The sequence below is a fragment of the Capsella rubella genome, unplaced genomic scaffold (assembly GCF_000375325.1).
Source record: "Capsella rubella cultivar Monte Gargano unplaced genomic scaffold, Caprub1_0 scaffold_4, whole genome shotgun sequence".
NCBI classification, from domain to species: Eukaryota; Viridiplantae; Streptophyta; class Magnoliopsida; order Brassicales; family Brassicaceae; genus Capsella; species Capsella rubella.
In genome coordinates this window covers 14,625,469-14,643,322 of record NW_006238920.1, presented here as the reverse complement: position 1 = coordinate 14,643,322, position 17,854 = coordinate 14,625,469, and the positions used below count along the sequence as shown (strand labels likewise).

Sequence of the window (17,854 nt, the reverse complement as noted above, 5' to 3'; positions counted from 1 at the left end):
CTAATTTGTAACGGAACATTTTTTTTAAATTGGATATATTTTCTTATCAAATTGACACATCCAAAACAAATAACTCCAAGCAGAAGCATGTCAATTTCACTTACCTCGTTTTTAATTATTTTTGTTAACCATCTTTTTACGAATATGTTCTAATTTGTAACGGAACATTTTTTTATTAAAAAAATTCTTACTAATACCTTTTTCATAATATTTTATTGGCAAAAATAAATTATCATTTTTTAAAACATTTTCATTTTTACCTTTTTCTAATTTTAATAAACATTTTATCCCTAATTGAAAATTAATTAAGTCAATAAAATGAAAAATTGAATTATTCCCGCTAAAAAGTTTTCTAACAAACTATTTTTTCGCATTTTATCTCCTTTATGCTCTATTTACATATGTTTTTTAAGTTGTGGATTTGATTGTGCAGGATTTTCTGAACATGTACTTCAAGAAAATCTACAAGCAGATTCCATTAGTCTACAGTCTCGTCCTTGCGATGTTATGGCGCCACCCAGAAAATGTGGAGCTTGATAAAGTCAAGGTGGTGCACTACTGTGCGGCGGTAAGATATATTTGTTCCCGGTTTTGTTATTGTTTTTCAAAACAATGAATTTCTGAAACTTTGTGTTCGTTAATAGGGTTCAAAGCCGTGGAGATACACCGCGAAGGAAAAATAGGAAGCCAACATGGACAGAGAAGACATAAAAATGCTAGTGAACAAATGGTGAGACAATTACAAGGATCACTCTTCCTTGGACTACAAGAAACCTGTAGGTAAAAAAAAAAAAAAAAAAAAAACCTGTAGGTGTTGTCGAAACAGAGGCCGATCTGGTGAATCTGAAGTCGTTTATCACCGCTCTTGAATGTGATCAGGTGTTAAATTTGTCAGTTAATCAGGTGAGTTTTTTTCCCCGGGCAGTGAGTGGTAGTGTCCGGTCAACAACCACACATGCTTTCTCTGGTTTTAAATGCATTGGCCGCCTTTGACATGTGATTTGATTTCGTTTTCTTATTGTCTAATCTCTATAATTCGTGTATCTATAATTTTTGCCTGTATCTTCGTAAAAAATAAAAATATTCCAAAAAACAGTCACCTTCATTTCTAAGATATGAACCGACCGGCTTACAGAAATGACTGTTCAATTTTTGTTTCGAGATACAGATGCAAAGATAAGATAAAGATGATATACTCACTTCGGCAATAAGAGGCGAAAAGTAACGAGTTATTTAAAGGGAAAATACAAAAGTGTGAAACGATCTGAGTTTGAGATAAGAGACGAAGAAGAAGAATATAATAATAAATCTTTTAGTACTAGCGAAACAGATCCCTTCTTTGATTTATATAAACCAAACAAAAGCAAAAGAGGAATCTGGCTAACATCCCTTCTATGCCTGCAAATCATGGAGACATTTAAGTGTGTCAAACTCAGATTATAACGAAAATTGGAGTTGCTACAAGAGAGAGTAGATAGTAGTTGATACCTTGTTTGCGATGTTGTTGGAGAGCCAGTCAAGTCCCTCATAGAGACCTTCTCCTGAGGTGGCACATGTGCTCTGAATGTACCTGTCATTACAATGATCACATGAGCTCACATGCCATGAGTAATAATAGAATGTGTATCGAGAAAAGCTAGTTCTGTGTTTTTTAACTCACCAGTGTCGTTGGCGGAGGGAGTGGAGCCCAAGCTTGTCGGTTATCTCAGCAGCGTTCATCGCGTTGGGAAGATCTTGCTTGTTAGCAAAAACAAGCAGAACTGCATCCCTCAATTCATCCTGCCAGTAAAACATCACAAAGTAAAACAACCATATGGTCTGTGGCCGCTATACAAAGGCATAGAGGCAAGTGTTGAGTGAGAATACCTCATTGAGCATCCTGTGAAGCTCATCCCTGGCTTCAACAACACGGTCACGATCATTGCTGTCAACAACAAAGATGAGTCCCTGTGTATTCTGGAAGTAATGTCTCCACAATGGACGAATCTAAATGAGCAGAAGAAAGAGGTTGTTAGATTAGTAAAAGTTCTATCAGTTCTACAAGCAGGACCCAAATGAGAAAACATAGTCCACAAAGAAAAAGGTGCTAATCTGGGAATATAAGCAAGAAAAAGACATCTCTTTGAGGATCAAGGAGAGTTTGAAATTCCAGCTGAACTGATTTAGCTTATCAAATGTAGAGTGTGTGTATAGAAAAATAATACACACACTGAACCTAATAAGCAAACCTTTTTCTAACAGATGACATCATTATTGGATGATCGACAACTAACAAAGCTTGCATAATAAAGAAAAGGAACAATTGATACCTTGTCTTGACCCCCGACATCCCACACGGTAAAGCTAATGTTCTTGTATTCAACAGTCTCAACGTTGAACCCTAAAAACAAAGAGGAAAATTCAGCTTCTCATATAAAACAAGTGAAATATTCGACAAAACAAATCAGGTATAAGATAAAAGTTACTACTCACCAATGGTAGGGATAGTGGTGACGATCTCTCCAAGCTTGAGCTTGTACAGGATGGTGGTCTTACCAGCAGCATCGAGACCCACCATCAGAATACGCATCTCTTTCTTCGCAAAGAGCCTGCTGAACAGCTTTCCAAAGGACAAACCCATTTTTTCCAAGCCTGTTCACATAATCAGATTAAAATTCACATTTCTCAATTCAAGGGAAGCTCTGAATCAAAGAAATAATAATTGCAAAACGCAATTTGAGGAATCATCTATAGATTAAAGCACCATCGCGGACCTACATCAAAAAATTCATATTCTCAATTCTATGGATCGAATCAAGATCTAAGATCTACAATTGCGTACAATCAACAACTACAAGACGAGATTATAATAGAACAGCTTAGCTTGATCTGAAGGGAAAAAGAAAGAATAAACTAAAATCAATTTGAATTTCCACTACGCAAGATACAGATCCAGCATTAGAAACTAGCGAACCACAAGAAAACACATCCACTGATGATAGAAAACGGAAGAAACACGACAGATCTGGAAATGGCGAGCCGTAAACTACACACGGATCCGGATCGCGGGAAAGGAATTCAAACAGAAGAATCAGTAAACGGAGAACGATAGAGACCGAATCGGCGGAATAATCTTACCGGAGAAACAAGGCCGCACGAGATCTAAGCTTTCTCCTTAACGCCGATATGGTAGTCCTAAGAAAATGGCCTTCGAACGTTTCACGATGGATTTTATTTTTTTCTTTTCGTATGAGACACAAAAAATCTCAACTTAAATAAACCAGTGAGCGTTAAAAATACGTCGAATATATGGTTTTAATTAAAATATTTATGCTATGCAATTACTTTGGACCCTCCTCCTTCATATATCATCCTTATGGGCCAACACAATTCGGCCCATTACTTAATCGATTTAAGTTTTATACTTTTTTAGGTAGATATAGGCTTATTGGGCTTTGCAGCCGAATTGTTTTTCACTCAGAAATCAGAATCTTTATCCAAACGCCGTAGCAAGATGCACTCGTTTGGTTTAAGTAAACCGGGTATGACTTAACCAACAACATCGGGTTTGCTATCATGAGAGCTTTTGTAAGGACGAATCATAACCACCATTCATTGATTGTTCTCGAATTGGTCGGTCCTTGTGTCTGAATCGATTGCGTGCACAAAAGTTTTATGTAATTAATGGTAATGATTTTCGCGTTTAAATGGATCTTAATTTTGAAGTCAAACTTATGACACATTATTACAATCTTGAGGCTCAAAAATTTTCTTTCTTTTAAAAGTAGATAAATTAGTATTGTTTTATATAGAAAGAAACAACAATTATATTGGCGAAGAGTAAAATTTATATTGAACGTTAAAGATGAGGGATGAAGAGAAAAAAGAAGAAGTGAGACATGATAATGAAAAGACCCTACCACAAGCATTATGTAATATTTCTAGACATTGGAAGTCTAGCCTTCATGCATCCATGTTTCAAACTTTATTGTATAAGTGGACGACAATATATTTCATACATCCAATTTTTTCTAAATTTAACTTGAGAATCATCAAATCGAATACTCTCGACGTTTTGTTGTCCTTTTATAATATGTAAGAAGATTTGTATATTTTCAAAACGTGTTAGGGTTTTTACCAACACACATGCAATAAGCTTCAAACCCTCAAATACTTTCAACAGCTTTGTATGCAACCTCCCTTTCTATTACATGGAAATGAAAAAATAACCATAAATATCGAATACATATGTAGTTTTCGTACCAATAAACAATGTCAAAATTTCTTATATCCGTAATGCATTTTTCGTAGAGAGATTCAGACGCATCAACAAAACAACGCACAAACGTTAACTATACGTCGTTTCAAACTAGGCTAATCAGTTGCTTTGGCTCTTCTTTTTCTCAATTTGTGCATATATATATATAGTAGAACTAAATTGGTCGCGCGTATGACATCTTACTTGCTACTCCAGTACTCCTAGATATGCAGATGAGCACGAGTGGCTACCTAACTTGACGCTTGTTGTATACTTGCGTAGTAGCTCGTTTAGTGTACTTTAATTGTATACATAGTAATATATATAGTCGTGCGTCTACTTAAGACAGCTAAAACATAATCTGATTTCTGAGTTTCGATTTTTTTTTTTTTTTTTTTTCAAGTTTGACTGGAATAATATTAGATTGTACGTCTGAAAACTATGAGGGAATAATGCAGGGTTTGGTCTTGATACAAAAACTCAATCCGAACGAATAGCTTTCTATCAAAGGTAACCATATTTTCTTAAAATTTTGATGTGCTAATTCAACAACAAAAGTAAAAGTGTAATAATATTGAAATAATCTATCAAATATTAACTGGTTCTCCGTCAAAAAAAAAAATATATATATATTATCAAAGGTATCTAATGTTGGGCTAACAATAATTTGGTGGTGACTAAAAAAGGTCACATAACAACAGTGTGATATGAAGTGTGTGTGTTGTTGTTGAAGTGAAGGGTGTCATATGGTGGAAAAAAATGAGAAAAATTATGAAGGAAAAGGGCCTACCACTTTGAGATATGTTTTTTTTTTTGGGTTATTATGGGAATAATTATCTTTTTTTTTTTTAAACAATGGAAATCGTTATATATATAGTAATAGAAGTGGAGGTTCGGCCTTTTATGGACCCATCATCTATGTTTTGGCTTTATACACAGTTGGTTTTTGTCTTTTCTCACTTCAAATTTTGTTTGCTTAATTGATAGTATATATGTTTTTGTTTTCCCCATCAATTGTCTCGAAAAAATATTAACGAAATTGTGATGTTTTTTTACTGGCTAGCTAGGTTGGTGGTATTTATAAAAGAGATGATATGCTATGGCCTATGCGTGGACGTAAGCAGATATGCGTGTATATGCAATTTTCCCCGTAGTCTAATTGACCGATTTGGTGATTGATAAAACATGCAAAAATCTTGCATTAATGGAAAGTGAAAAAAAAACGAAGAATATTCTGCCTACTTTCGTATCATAGAGCGTAACAAAACTTATAACAAAACATATATGATATATGTGTGTATTCCGTACTGGTAGTCAAATATAATCAAACATGCTTATTTTGGAAAACAATGTCAACACAAATGAGTCATGCATGGTTAATTTGATGGCAAGAGTTCTAATGGGAAAAAATATTCACGTTTCTTTTTTCTGTGTGGGTTAAAGATCTATTGATTATCGCGAGGTTTACGGTAGAGATTAAGTTTACATCTGTTATAACGATAAAAGATAAAACTATATATACTAAAGAGAGGATTTATATTAATTTTTTTTTTTTTTAACTTTCTTAAAGCATTATATGTGTGCATGCTATGACGCGATAAGGCATTAAGAGGGAACCGATTAAATTCATTGACGCAAGGAGATTTTCATAGATACACAATTGGCTTTTTGATCATCAACACTTTTAATATCTATCGTTTTCGAGGGTATTGATCCTATACCAATCTTCTCTACGAAAAAAAATATTGTATTTTAATCAGATGCATGGTGTAGTATAGTAATTTGTATTAGTAAAAAAAAAAAGAAAGTAATTTGTATTAGTGCATGATGTTGTCATTTGTATTAGTCTGTGTTCATGTGTGGATTAAGACTTAAGATAGAATCTTATATTCTCTGTTAAGTATTAACAAATCAAATCGTTTTGTTGATTAAGGTTTGCTCAAAAGCTTCTACATATATGTATTAATGTGTGTATATCAGTACATATATATTATTTTGGACAGGATCTCTCAGTGTTAATGCATAACACTGTAACTTGTTTCGATCAAATCGTACCGACCAGTATAATTAAATTTCTAACCTTACGAAATCACCAATCAATTTGCTATTAAACAAAAAGTCGTTCTTTTTTGTGCTCTGATTTGTTAATATCGAAATATTAGATGAATGTATGTATGAAGTGAAACGAATATAATAAAAATTAAAAACACGTAAATGACTAATGATCAGTTCCGATTTGACACATTACTCAATATTTTATTATGCATAATAAATCGACTCAGCGAAACAACTACACGAACTGTATCGTTTTAAAATTGCTTAATAATACTTTTGTTATCGTTTTGAACTCTTTTTCTGAATACAAAACAAAGTATGGACCCATGAGGAAAGGTCCCAATACAAAGTATATGCTTTATTCGAGAAAAAAAAGAAAAAAAAAAAGAATGTGGAGAAATTTACATATGCGTTAATTACAACGTCATTTGAAATTTGGCAGGCCGTCGATTATTATTAGTTCTTCGGTTACACGATAATGTAAACAAATCCATATCATGTAACTATTTAGATATCTAAACTAGCCAATGACTTATCTTGATATCTTTTTTTTTTTTCTCTAACTAGTTAGCTAGTAGACATGAATTGATGAGATATGTATGAGTCATTTCCAAAGCTTTACGTACAAAAACGTATTAAACAATTGCACTCGAATAAAAAAGACAGTCGTGGAAGTTAGTTCGGGGAAATAATAAGGGTCTCTAGTGTGTTGTGGTTGAGAGATTGCGTCGAGTTGTCTATAGCACATGGGTCAAGACCTCTCTTTCCAAATTATATATTACGTATTTTTTGTCATATATGTGTAAGCACATGTACGTAAATCACACAAGTGCATGCATATCTCATATCATATCATCTCCTATATATAAAATAATAAGTTTTCTTTTTCCATCAAACGTCTGTATTATCTATCTAACACACGTAACACTTCCGTAGAACAACTTCAACCTCTACAAATACAACTTCTTTTTTTTTTTATAACAACAAAATACACTTTTTTTCTGGGACCAATCCAAAATTATCCGTACGCTCACCAAATATATCAAAAGAAAAAACCATGCAAGACACATACATCATAAAGTTAAAGATAAATGGAAGAAGAGAGTGTGGGACATTCATTCCTCACGTATAATATATAGTTTTTAATTTAATTTATATAATTGGCCTTTACTAATTAAATTACACTTAAGTCTCTTATGGGTCATGTTTAAAGGAGCCAAATTAAGCTATGCGTGCGAAACCGCAGCCAAACATTTGAAAGACAACTTTTAAACGTATCTGGATCCAAATCCTAACAAATAAAATTATATTAATTAAATTTAGTGAAAAAGTTAATATAGTGAAAAAGTTAAAATAGTTTAAAAATGAAATTGGAGATGGGATAGTTAGGTCAAGTTTGCTTCGTAGTTCTTTAGATTCTTATGTGTGTTTTTGTCGAGGTCTTACTATTGCCACATCACTGCATGATGATCATAAAATATATATATATATATATATATATATATATATATATATATATATATATATGTGCATGATAATATCCGCAACATCTACCGTTTCATTACAAGTAATTAAAAATGTCTTCTTATAGTTATATTGCAACTAAATGTCCATTAAGTTCCATTTCACCAAAAATAAAAAGTTCCATCTCTCAAAAAGGCCTAGATTAGTATTGTACTATATATCAAACACATTATTATTTATTTTTTTGGCATAATATCTATGTTTGGAATCTCAAAGCTTCAGTTAGTAATTAAAGATATGTATCAAAGTATCAAACGATTGTTTTACTAATAAAACATGAAAAATCACCTCACAGCATAAATTCAGTGGAGACATACATTAGGAAGTTCCATCTCTCAAAAAAGGCCTAGATTAGTATTGTACTATATATCAAACATATTATTAAATTTTTTTTGGCATAATATCTATGTTTGGAATATCAAAGCTTCAGCTAGTAATTAAAGATATGTATAAAAGTATCAAACGATTGTTTTACTAATAAAACATGAAAAATCACCTCACAGCATAAATTCAGTTAATTATTTCCCCCTACTGTAGCACGGGTCCGAACTTAGTTAGGAAGTAAGTAACAAAACGAAAATGAGAAGATAAGGGTGTTGGTTTTGTTGTCTCGATAGAGCAAATAAAGATTCTAATAAGAATGCAAGTTGAGCAATTAACTATCGGAATGATAGGAGATTAGAAAAGCAAGATATTTAAAAACACAAATCAAAGCATTTAAGTTGGATATTTTTTCTTAACAAATCGACACATCCAAAACAAATAACTCCAAGCAGAGGCATGTCAATCTCACTCACCCTCGTTATTAATTAGTATTTTGTTAACCTCCTTTTTAGGAGTATGTTTTGTAATTTGTAACGTAACCCTTTTTTATATACTCCCAAGTTCCAAAAAGAAAAAGAAAAAACTATTCCCGGTAACTGCAAAATTATATCCAATCCGTTTCTCTTCTTAACTAGTGCTAATTATTATACTCTATAATTAAATAAACACATATGTATACCATTATTTATTATATTAATCATCGAGTAGATTAATGTTAATTTTGAAGAAGTTGCATACTGATGTTTTAGTACTTTTAATTTTTGTTAAAAATTAATTCATCACTATCTGTTTTCCTCTTCCTTATTATTATACTTTGACCATTTTTGTCTTGTATATTTTTCTTCTGAATGTAATTAATTAAAAACAGATGTAAACAGCTCTAATTAAGAATTTAAAGGTCTTAAGTTTTGATGATAATGATGCAAATGAAAAGAAAAAAAAGTTGTATTTTTATACTCCTAAATCACGCAATTCTCTCGTCCCTCCTAAATCATTTTTTCTTTTCTTTCTTGTTTAATATTTGTTTTTGTCAAAATAATAATAAAATAATGATGAAATTCAAGTATTGTTTTTTTTGAGTAGCTTATATAAATGAGAGATCCCTTCGTCTTCTTCTTCGTTGCCAGTTGCCACCAGACATATCATAATACATTGTTGCAGCAACAGCTCTTCTTCTTTTTTTATGTAAATTCAAAGACAATACCTCCCCTAAATCAGAAAAACCCTCTCTATCTCTATATCATGTAAATTGTTTCTTTTTATTTTCCATGTATCTTTCTTCTTCCAGATTCGATCTTCTACACTCCTCACGAACCTCCTCTTTATTGGGTTTCCCTGCATTTTCTATTTCTCTTCTGCTCGTCGCTAAACTTTGAATAAAGAAAGACATGTTCTTCAACATGGGTTTTTCCGGTTTGAAGTAGCTCACTCGTTGTCCCCCCGTAAACCGGTTTTGAGCTCAATCTTTCTTCTTCTCACAGTAGAGGAAGAACTCCAAGTGTTTGACGAATTGACCGAGAGAAACAGAGCAAGTCAGTGAGAAAGTCATGGAAGAGACTTTTGTGCCATTTGAAGGGATCAAGAATGATCTTAAAGGAAGATTGATGTGCTATAAGCAAGATTGGACCGGAGGATTCAAGGCTGGGTTTAGGTACTTACTAATCTTCATTGATTATAAGCTTTTTAATTCCTTTTTTCAAATTTAAATTTATATGAATTACTTATCGATTTTACACGCTTTAAGGATTCTGGCTCCCACCACATACATATTTTTCGCGTCTGCGATTCCTGTCATCTCATTCGGTGAACAACTGGAAAGAAGCACCGGTAATTTTGCAAAAAGTTCCTCCCTTTATCAAAGTTTTGCACTTTTCAGCTGAGGGATTGAAATTTCGATTCTAAAATTTCGCAGATGGAGTTCTTACGGCTGTTCAAACCTTAGCTTCCACAGCCATTTGTGGCATGATACACTCCATTATCGGAGGCCAGCCACTGCTTATTCTCGGAGTTGCGGAGCCAACTGTGATTATGTACACATTCATGTTTAACTTTGCAAAGGCCAGACCTGAATTGGGACGAGACCTCTTCTTGGCGTGGTCTGGATGGTGAGTTTTGATTTTGCTTGAAAGAGTAACCAGGGTGTTGCAAACATTGTGAAAATGTTTGAATTCTTTGTGTAGGGTTTGTGTTTGGACTTCTTTGATGCTCTTTGTGCTGGCTATATGTGGAGCTTGTTCCATCATCAATAGGTTCACTCGAGTAGCTGGAGAGTTGTTTGGACTGCTTATTGCTATGCTCTTCATGCAACAAGCCATCAAAGTAGGAACTTTTCTGGGCAAGATTCTGAATTTTCGATATTTGGAGAAAATGTGGGTTTTCTCTTACCATCTCTAACGCATATGCTTTTTCAGGGTCTAGTCGATGAATTCCGCATTCCTGAAAGAGAAAATCAGAAGCTGAAGGAGTTCTTACCTTCCTGGAGGTTTGCTAATGGGATGTTTGCTCTAGTTCTCTCCTTTGGCCTTCTTCTCACTGGACTTAGAAGCAGGAAAGCCAGATCATGGCGGTACGGAACTGGTTAGTGAAACAACATCTCTATCTCATGAGCTGGATTCTTCTTATTATGGGATTCAGACCAAAACATTTACGCATTTTCAAATTCTCGAAGAAGCCTAATGACACAATTTTGCTTCTCTTCCGCAGGCTGGCTCAGAAGCTTAATAGCTGACTATGGTGTACCACTCATGGTGCTAGTGTGGACCGGTGTCTCCTACATTCCAGCAGGAGATGTTCCAAAAGGAATTCCCCGGCGACTTTTTAGCCCAAATCCTTGGTCTCCTGGTGCTTATGGAAATTGGACCGTAGTAAAGGTATGTCTTTTTCTTTGATTTCCATGCATATGCACTTCTACTAAAACATTAAGACTTACAAGCCTGGTGACTTGAAAATTTGCAGGAGATGCTTGATGTTCCAGTCGCCTACATTATTGGAGCTTTCATTCCAGCTTCAATGATTGCTGTGCTTTATTACTTTGACCATAGCGTAGCTTCACAGCTTGCACAGCAAAGCGAATTCAATTTGAGAAAACCGTCATCTTACCACTACGATTTGCTTCTTCTTGGGTTTCTGGTAAGAATTTACAGGAAACAAAAAGATTGATCTGTCTGAATATTTTTTTTGGGCCTATAGTTCATAATCAGTACTGCTTATGGACAGACCTTAATGTGTGGTCTACTTGGAGTCCCGCCATCAAATGGTGTCATTCCTCAATCTCCAATGCATACCAAGAGCTTAGCAACTCTTAAATATCAGGTAACACCACTCACCACGGTCTTATTTCAGGGGTTTTCTAAGTTTTGAGATTGACGTTTGCTTTCTCTGCAGTTGCTACGTAACAGACTGGTTGCAACAGCACGAAGAAGCATAAAAAAGAATGCAAGTTTGGGACAACTCTATAACAATATGCAAGAAGCTTATCATCACATGCAAACACCATTAGTGTACCAACAACCCCAAGTAATAATTTCTCCCAAGTCACTTTCTATTTTGTCAATAGAACAGGAAACTGAGAATTAGTTCTTTCCACCGCAGGGTTTAAAAGAACTGAAAGAATCGACAATACAAGCTACTACCTTCACCGGAAATCTCAATGCTCCAGTTGATGAAACTCTGTTTGATATAGAGAAAGAAATTGATGATTTACTACCAGTTGAAGTCAAAGAACAACGGCTAAGCAACTTGCTTCAGTCTACAATGGTAGGAGGCTGCGTTGCAGCTATGCCTATCCTTAAAATGATCCCAACATCAGTCCTTTGGGGATATTTTGCCTTCATGGCCATTGAAAGCTTACCCGGAAACCAATTTTGGGAAAGAATCTTACTTCTCTTCACCGCCCCAAGTCGTCGCTTCAAGTAACTAAAGTTCCAATCTTTCTCTCACATTCAACTTCAGAAAGCCTCTACTTTACTCAGTTCTGTCACATTTCTGTTTGCAGGGTTCTTGAGGATTACCATGCAACATTCGTGGAAACCGTTCCATTCAAGACAATAGCAATGTTCACTATTTTCCAAACGATTTATCTCTTAATCTGCTTTGGCCTCACATGGATCCCAATCGCAGGAGTCATGTTCCCTTTAATGATCATGTTCTTGATCCCCGTACGACAGTATATCCTCCCTAGATTCTTCAAAGGAGCTCATCTTCAGGACTTAGACGCAGCAGAGTATGAAGAAGCTCCAGCTTTACCCTTCAATCTCGCAGCGGTAACCAAAAACCCATTTACAAATTCGATGACTTTGTTTCATTAGCTTCTTCTTATCTTAGTTCTCAAACTCGATCGTGAACAGGAAACGGAGATTGGATCCACAACTTCGTATCCGGGAGATTCAGAGATCCTTGATGAGGTAATTACACGAAGCAGAGGAGAGTTTAGACACACAAGTAGCCCGAAGGTGACAAGTTCGAGTTCGACTCCAGTAAACAATCGGAGTTTGTCTCAAGTGTTTAGTCCACGAGTGAATGAAATCAGGTTGGGTCAGATGAGTCCTCGAATCGTCGGAAACAGTCCCAAGCCGGCGAGTTGTGGGAGGAGTCCCTTGAACCAGTCCTCATCCAACTGAGATTATATAAAATTGATCAGGAAGCTTAATAAAACCTAATGAGGATGGATTAAGAATGTTTAATTAGTTAGTTAATTTGATCTTTAGCTCTTTAAAAAGAAAAAAGCTTCTTGAATATCCTCTCTTTTAGATTAAGTCATGTGTGTTCTTGCCCCCCTTTCGTGGTGTTTTTATGTTTCATCTTCAGTCTCTCTTGTGTAAAATACTAAAAATATCTTACTTATTTCGTAATATATGTAATGATAAGGGGCAATTATATAAAACTATACTTTCAATGTTAACGGTAAACAAAGTACTACTTATTTAACATGAGTGCTTCTGTCTCAAGTCTCAACGACCTATCTGAAATTTAATAATTACGTTTTTCTCAGAGGTCACTGAAATTTAGATAGTGTAAATTATTAAAGACGTCGGACTATGTTTTTTTTTTCTTTCGTTGGAATTATGTTTGTTCAAGAACTCGTGAAAACATATGATATATCAATGTCGTCTCACACTTAGTGGCTGCTTTAAACATCATAAATGATTTTACAAGGTCCGAATACAATATACCACCAAAATTTTAGCTCGAAACCCCGAAGATCCGAACACATATTTACATGATGCATGCGCAAAATAGTACTATAATGCTCCTTTCCTTTTTGAGCAACTATTGAACTTCTTTGGAAACTTGTTGGTTAAAAAGAAGAGAAGGAAAAAAAATTGCTTCCTTCATTTTTTTGTCTTTTGTGTGAAAGATAAAATACTAGCGTCTCGAGGCTGTTCTCAAAATTTTAAGAGCTCCGTTTCAAAATTAAAACAAACTAGCTACTCTCATATATTGCAATCAAGAAGGCTTTTATCCTACAAAATGAATTATGAGTTGTTCCTTTTATTTCCGTATGAAATTATGTCAAAACAGTTTTGGATGAGTCGTTTATCAACTTAAAGATACGATTATGTATTTGTCAATAAAGACCCGTCGATACCAAAACGTATTTATATTACGAAAAAAAAAGAAGCGGTTCTAGAAAGTTGAGAGAATTATGTGCTCAGGAGATCTAGTTACACATGCAATGCAAGTAATTAAACAGTTCGTGAGTAAAATGCATCATGATGTATTGATGTTACATATACATAAGACCATGATTAATGGGGGAGTCTTACTTGTTTCTTATATATTTTGTTGATTAAAATTAAATAATTAATAATGCTAAATGGTAAGAGACGTTCCTTGGTCAAGAGTTAATCTTAACCTTAAGAGGTGCACGTGTCAATTTCTTAGTGGTCGAAAAAAGAAAAGAAAAAAAAGTGGGGAAAAAGGTTCTTTTTCTCTCTCTCTTTCAGACAATCGCATGTCTCTCTGCTCAAAGCTGAACTTGTCCTCTTCTACTTCACATTCATCTCGCTTCTTCCACGTTATTATATACATAATAATATTATAATTGTAATTTTTATTCAATAACATTGTACATGATTAATATCACAGAAATTCTTATTCACCGATTTATTATTTTATCATTTTCTCAAGGATGATTAAAATTCAAAAGTTAAAATCTTTTTTTAGAAAATTAAGCAATTTATTATTCTCAATTTCTCATATATATTTAAAATTTTTAAATATGCAATAATTAATAAGTTTTATAAAATTACAAATTTTAGTTCATTTCATTTGAATAATTTGTTTTTCTAAGAACCTCAAGTTAAGAGTCTACCATTAAAGATACATAAAAACTAAAATCAAAAATCTAACTCTTAACTTTAAACTTTTCAATTTTATTACTAAATTATTCTTAAGAGAAAAGCTTAAGAGCTCATCAATAATCATGCTCTAACTTTTCTTTGATTTACACATGAAAAAAAAAGCCTATGGGGAAAGAGTGGGAAACATATGGAAAAGGAAAGGCGTGAATGATTATTACGATTTACAAGCAAAAGCAATTTAATGCTTTTGAGCATGAAAAGAGTGGCCAGCTATCTGGTTCAAGTATAGTCTTGTCGTTCGAAGAAGCACTTTGGTACTATTTATATAAAACAATTCAAGGGTCAACTTCTATACCAAAACCGAACCCGACGAAGACAAAAGTAGAAGAACACGAATGTTCAATATCAATAAAGAAAGGTGATGCCCCAATAGTTTGAAACTTTGTCATTATGATGGGAAAATGAAAAGGAATGGTTTCTAATTATCCTTGAAAAGGTTAGAAAAACATTGATAGCACTTGAGTAGATATATGATGTATGAGAGGTCACGAGATAATTGAGATCGACCCTCTTCGGAAAAGAATTTCTATTTATTTAAAATGTATGATTATATGATGAAGTCAAAAAATAAATCTTATGATGATGATATATCATGTACGATCTACTGGTAGTGAATATATAGTGATTAATCAAAGTCGCTAATAACTATTTTAAAAATTAATCAAATTTGGTTTGAAGTAAAAAAAAATTACATATTTTTTATTTTGGCAGTAGCAATCTTAGACCATGTTTAATGGTGGACTTTTAAGACTAATATTTTATTAAGAAAAGCTTTTATATACACATTGCGTCGGTGTTTTAGTTCGACCTAATAATTTATATATATTTTGCAATTTTTTTGTAAGAGATGGGTATAACTTTAGGTAAGATCATCATTAACTTTTTTTTGGCCATTCATTCTTTAAGAATTCTTTTTTTTTAATTAAAATTAAATCTCAATGGCCATTCATTCTTTAAGAAAAAAAACTAATAAATGTTTATACAATAAGATCATCATTAACTTATTGTATAAACATTTATTAGTTTTTTCCTTAAAGAATGAATGGCCACTGAGATTTAATTTTAATTTTTAAATATTTCGTGTTCTTATAAAGTCGTATTTTAAAGATAGATACTATGAGTTTAAATCCACTAGCTACTCTATTCGTATGTAAGTTTCTTTTACGTATGTGAGTTGTTCACTTTATTTCATGCATGCCCTCAATTTGAGATTTCGTCAAAATTAAAACTAATTACGACAAAAACATGGGTGGCTAACAAAAGAAGAGTTAGTAAAGGGAACTCTTGGTTTTCCATTTACTGATAATTTTTTTTTTTTTTTATGGCATAAACCATTGACTTGATCGATAGTGAAATGTATTTTGTGTATCATTGATATTCTTGTTGTCTGCAATAATGAGAGATAATAAGTTGCCTTATGGATAGGTCACCGTCTAAATCATGCAATGGAACTTTGTTTTATATGTTTTGTGACTCTTTATTGTCTTAGACTAAAACAGAACTCTTTCGCATTATTCATTCCCCTCTTCATCACCTTAAAAGCAAAGCCTCACATTCTTCAACTTCACTTTTGATGGTAGGAGATTAGACATACTCGTTGACCCTTTTGAACGTGTCAGTCTCAAATCAACTTAACCAAAACTATATACCGTCCAAATTGAACATGTTGTTCTAGATCGATAATGTAGTACTTGTTGTTTACATACTTGGCCATTCTTATATTAAGCACATATTCAAAAAAAAATTACCTGAAGATACATATGCAATAAAAACTGCTAAATCTTAGTCTGTTTAGTCATAGAGAAAATAATGTAGATTTTCTTTATATGATATACATTTTCTTACATACATATGTTTTATTCAGTCAAACCTCAGTATTTTATCTTCAAACTGATGGATAGAAAACATATAAAAAATAATGCTTTACATGTCACATTGACGACATAGATCTCTCACGAAATTGTAAAAAAAAAAATATGTCATTAATAAAAGTAAAATTAAAATGTTATTCTGCATGCAGCATGCATAATATCTGAATCACACACGCAAAACATACTTCTTATTTACGGTTTTAGTAATCCTGATTCTTTCTAGCCATAGGAGAAATGTGCCGACTAAGTTTAGAGAATAATACAAAGACATTGAAGTCTCGACTCTCAAACACAAGGAATGATCACGGGCCATGGCTCTACGAGCGAGACCAACTTAGCAAACATAAAATGGGCTTTATCATTGGGTTAGAGTTTGATGTCCAAGATTGCCTTTTAACTTTTTATTGTAAGGACTAGGCCCATGAAACTATGAATTATATAATTTTCCATTTGTTTCGAACCAATAAAAATATATTGTTTAGGCGAACATAATACACAAAAATCATATATAAAGAGACGTACCCCAAGTAAACAACTAAAAATTTTTGGATGTCAATCAACTGTTTTCTTTCCTTTGGGTGGGATTATAATTGTACGTTTGACAAGTTCTGGTTTCTATATATATCTAATACAAGTATTCCCTTAATTCAAAAGCACCGCTGAAGAATCCATATATAATAAAGGGAGCCAAAGTTAGTTATTAAACGGTGGGCGTTTCTGTCATTTCGTAGAGAGCCGGGCGCGTCATCTCCAGACCATGACACGTAATTGCCTTGTTATCGCGTTGTAATCTACATCACCAACCTTAAAAACGCCACGCATTGCCGCCACGTGTTTTTCCGGTTAACCTGTAGCCACCGGTGACCGGTCACCCACACATGTCTCATCATCAGATCGTATATGTATAAATATGAGAAGAAGCACACACGTCTCAGAATTTTCGTCCACCAAGGAGAAAAAAACAAACAAAAACAAAAAGCACGCAACTTTGAAAGTTTCGATCTCAACACAAGTGACGCACGCAGGGGAAATTAAGTAGAGTTTGTTTCTGGGCAGATTGAAGATAAAGAGGAAAGATCAAATTTTTGACTGATTGATGTGAAGAAGAGAATATGGTGGCTGAAGCAGAGTTTGCCGGTGGTTCTCGATGTCAAATTGTTCGGAGCACCAACCGTGGTTCTTAAGGCTAAACACGTTTGATAACTTAACAGTTGTTGTAGTTTGTTTATCCTCGGTCCATGATGTGGCGGCAGCGGAGAAGCAACGGTGTTGTAGTTTGACGGCAGAGGCGTTTCATAGCTTGAGGAGCTTATTGGAAGGTTGAATAAAACCGTGAAGGCTATGGCTAAACAGAAAACATGATGATGACGACGAATAAACCCTGTCTTTTGTTTCTCGGCTGATTACATTATTTGAACCAGCCGAGAGTTTTCCGTTTTGTAAATTTACAGTTAACTTATTTATATAAGAGCTCGCATTTT

General features: G+C 33.8%; 2 protein-coding genes across 2 annotated transcripts; one reads left to right on the top strand and one right to left on the bottom strand.

The window, feature by feature from the left end:
* Positions 1-1,175: 1,175 nt before the first annotated feature.
* On the bottom strand, positions 1,176-3,233 carry LOC17888712 (ADP-ribosylation factor 1). Its single transcript, XM_006295540.2, has 7 exons — positions 3,118-3,233; positions 2,473-2,631; positions 2,310-2,380; positions 1,867-1,986; positions 1,661-1,779; positions 1,489-1,570; positions 1,176-1,398 (listed from the first exon to the last, which is right to left on the bottom strand). Exons 2-7 carry the CDS (start codon positions 2,618-2,620, stop codon positions 1,393-1,395), a joined length of 546 nt encoding a protein of 181 aa, XP_006295602.1. The 5' UTR covers positions 2,621-2,631; positions 3,118-3,233; the 3' UTR covers positions 1,176-1,392.
* Positions 3,234-9,261: 6,028 nt separating this feature from the next.
* Positions 9,262-12,999, top strand: LOC17890271 (boron transporter 1). Its single transcript, XM_006293713.2, has 12 exons — positions 9,262-9,791; positions 9,885-9,967; positions 10,053-10,245; positions 10,321-10,459; positions 10,552-10,717; positions 10,844-11,010; positions 11,096-11,269; positions 11,357-11,452; positions 11,525-11,656; positions 11,732-12,051; positions 12,135-12,402; positions 12,487-12,999. The coding sequence occupies exons 1-12, from the start codon at positions 9,688-9,690 to the stop codon at positions 12,757-12,759; spliced, it is 2,115 nt and encodes a 704-aa protein (XP_006293775.1). The 5' UTR covers positions 9,262-9,687; the 3' UTR covers positions 12,760-12,999.
* Positions 13,000-17,854: the final 4,855 nt, after the last annotated feature.

Bases quoted from the DNA above. Each gene is read 5' to 3' on its own strand.
- LOC17888712 (XM_006295540.2), bottom strand. From the start codon at position 2,620: ATGGGTTTGTCCTTTGGAAAGCTGTTCAGCAGGCTCTTTGCGAAGAAA. The intron at 1,780-1,866 runs GTATTCTCACTC...TTTTACTGGCAG, and splicing joins TTCACAGGATGCTCAATGAG to GATGAATTGAGGGATGCAGT. The intron at 1,571-1,660 runs GTGAGTTAAAAA...TTGTAATGACAG, and splicing joins TCCCTCCGCCAACGACACTG to GTACATTCAGAGCACATGTG.
- LOC17890271 (XM_006293713.2), top strand. From the start codon at position 9,688: ATGGAAGAGACTTTTGTGCCATTTGAAGGGATCAAGAATGATCTTAAA. The intron at 11,011-11,095 runs GTATGTCTTTTT...GAAAATTTGCAG, and splicing joins GAAATTGGACCGTAGTAAAG to GAGATGCTTGATGTTCCAGT. The intron at 12,052-12,134 runs GTAACTAAAGTT...TTCTGTTTGCAG, and splicing joins GCCCCAAGTCGTCGCTTCAA to GGTTCTTGAGGATTACCATG.